The sequence below is a fragment of the Echinococcus granulosus genome (assembly GCF_000524195.1).
Source record: "Echinococcus granulosus chromosome Unknown EG_S00806, whole genome shotgun sequence".
Taxonomy (NCBI): domain Eukaryota; kingdom Metazoa; phylum Platyhelminthes; class Cestoda; order Cyclophyllidea; family Taeniidae; genus Echinococcus; species Echinococcus granulosus.
In genome coordinates this window covers 1-1187 of record NW_020171180.1, presented here as the reverse complement: position 1 = coordinate 1187, position 1187 = coordinate 1, and the positions used below count along the sequence as shown (strand labels likewise).

General features: G+C 45.5%; 1 protein-coding gene across 1 annotated transcript; it reads right to left on the bottom strand. All coding sequences in view use genetic code 11, as the record gives it.

The window, feature by feature from the left end:
• Positions 1–792: 792 nt before the first annotated feature.
• EGR_11304 (hypothetical protein) lies at positions 793–1110 on the bottom strand (the record flags this gene model as incomplete). Its single annotated transcript, XM_024500545.1, has 1 exon — positions 793–1110. The coding sequence occupies one exon, from the start codon at positions 1108–1110 to the stop codon at positions 793–795; it is 318 nt and encodes a 105-aa protein (XP_024345041.1).
• Between the last annotated feature and the right edge of the window lie 77 nt (positions 1111–1187).

Genomic DNA, 1187 nt, shown 5'->3' with positions numbered 1-1187 from the left:
GGGGTCATATGCGACCTCCAGGAACATTTTGGCGGTAGGGGCTATCGTGAAGAGAACAATGGTTGGAAATTATCCAAAGTTGGACTCCTTTCATTCTTCAGCAGTGGTGAGTCACCGTGACTATAGACATCCATACCTGAAACCATTCACTTCGTACGCCTAGAGTAGCCAACCACTCAAGGGGGTAACAAGACGTCCCCTTATGGATCGCTGACACCACTGAGGCACACCACGTCTTCTCTGAGATCGTAAAAAGAGGTTATTATAGATCTAATGGATAACTATTCCTCAAAGATGGAAGTCCAGTCTGCCAGCTAGACCAACTTTACATTAAAACAAATATTGCATCATAGAACAGTAATTTAGTTTGATAAAACTTTGTCCTGTTGCATCGGATACTTTGGAAGTAATCTTCGAGTTTAATAACAAATTCAAATCAATTCACATCAGCTAATTTCAATTCTACTAAGAAGAGACTCCGGAAAACACTAAATTACACCATCTGACGCAATGACAGAGAAATCATTCTCCTTAAGGATATTTGACCAGGGCGTGTTACTCTAGTGCGGCTGGGTCTTCTACGTGATATAACCCAGTTCAGGAGTCTCATCACGTTCCCCACATACTTTTCATCTGGTTGCTTCCTGCTGCTGTCGCTGATCACTTAGCATTAACAGCGTCGTGAAATACGATGCTTGGTAATGAATTTAGTAAATGCTCAAGGCAATCGGAATGGGTAGCATTTATTTCGCCTTAAAAGCAGAAAAGTACAAGAGGCACGCTTGCACACCATCAACCAGCTCCTCCAATTTCAAGGAAGGTGGAGACTTCTTCACAAACTACGGTGCAAACATAAAAACAGTCGTGGTTTTCCTCTACCACAGAGACGGCCATCCCCACGACTGGCCACTTTGCGGCACTGCTACAGACGGCCAAGCACACGGCTTCTCGCAATGAGGCACCGCTACAGACGGCCAAGCACACGGTTGTCCACATTGCGGCACCACCACGGACGGCCATGCACACGGATTCACGTTGTGAGCTGTGCTTACTCTCACCCACAGTTGCCAACTTCAACGCATACGAACTTGGACAACTCCCGAATTCCATTTCCTTTGCAGTCTACTTGCTTTCGATGATACTGACTTGCGTGCTGAGTTGTGTCGCCTTTTATACTAGACTCACCA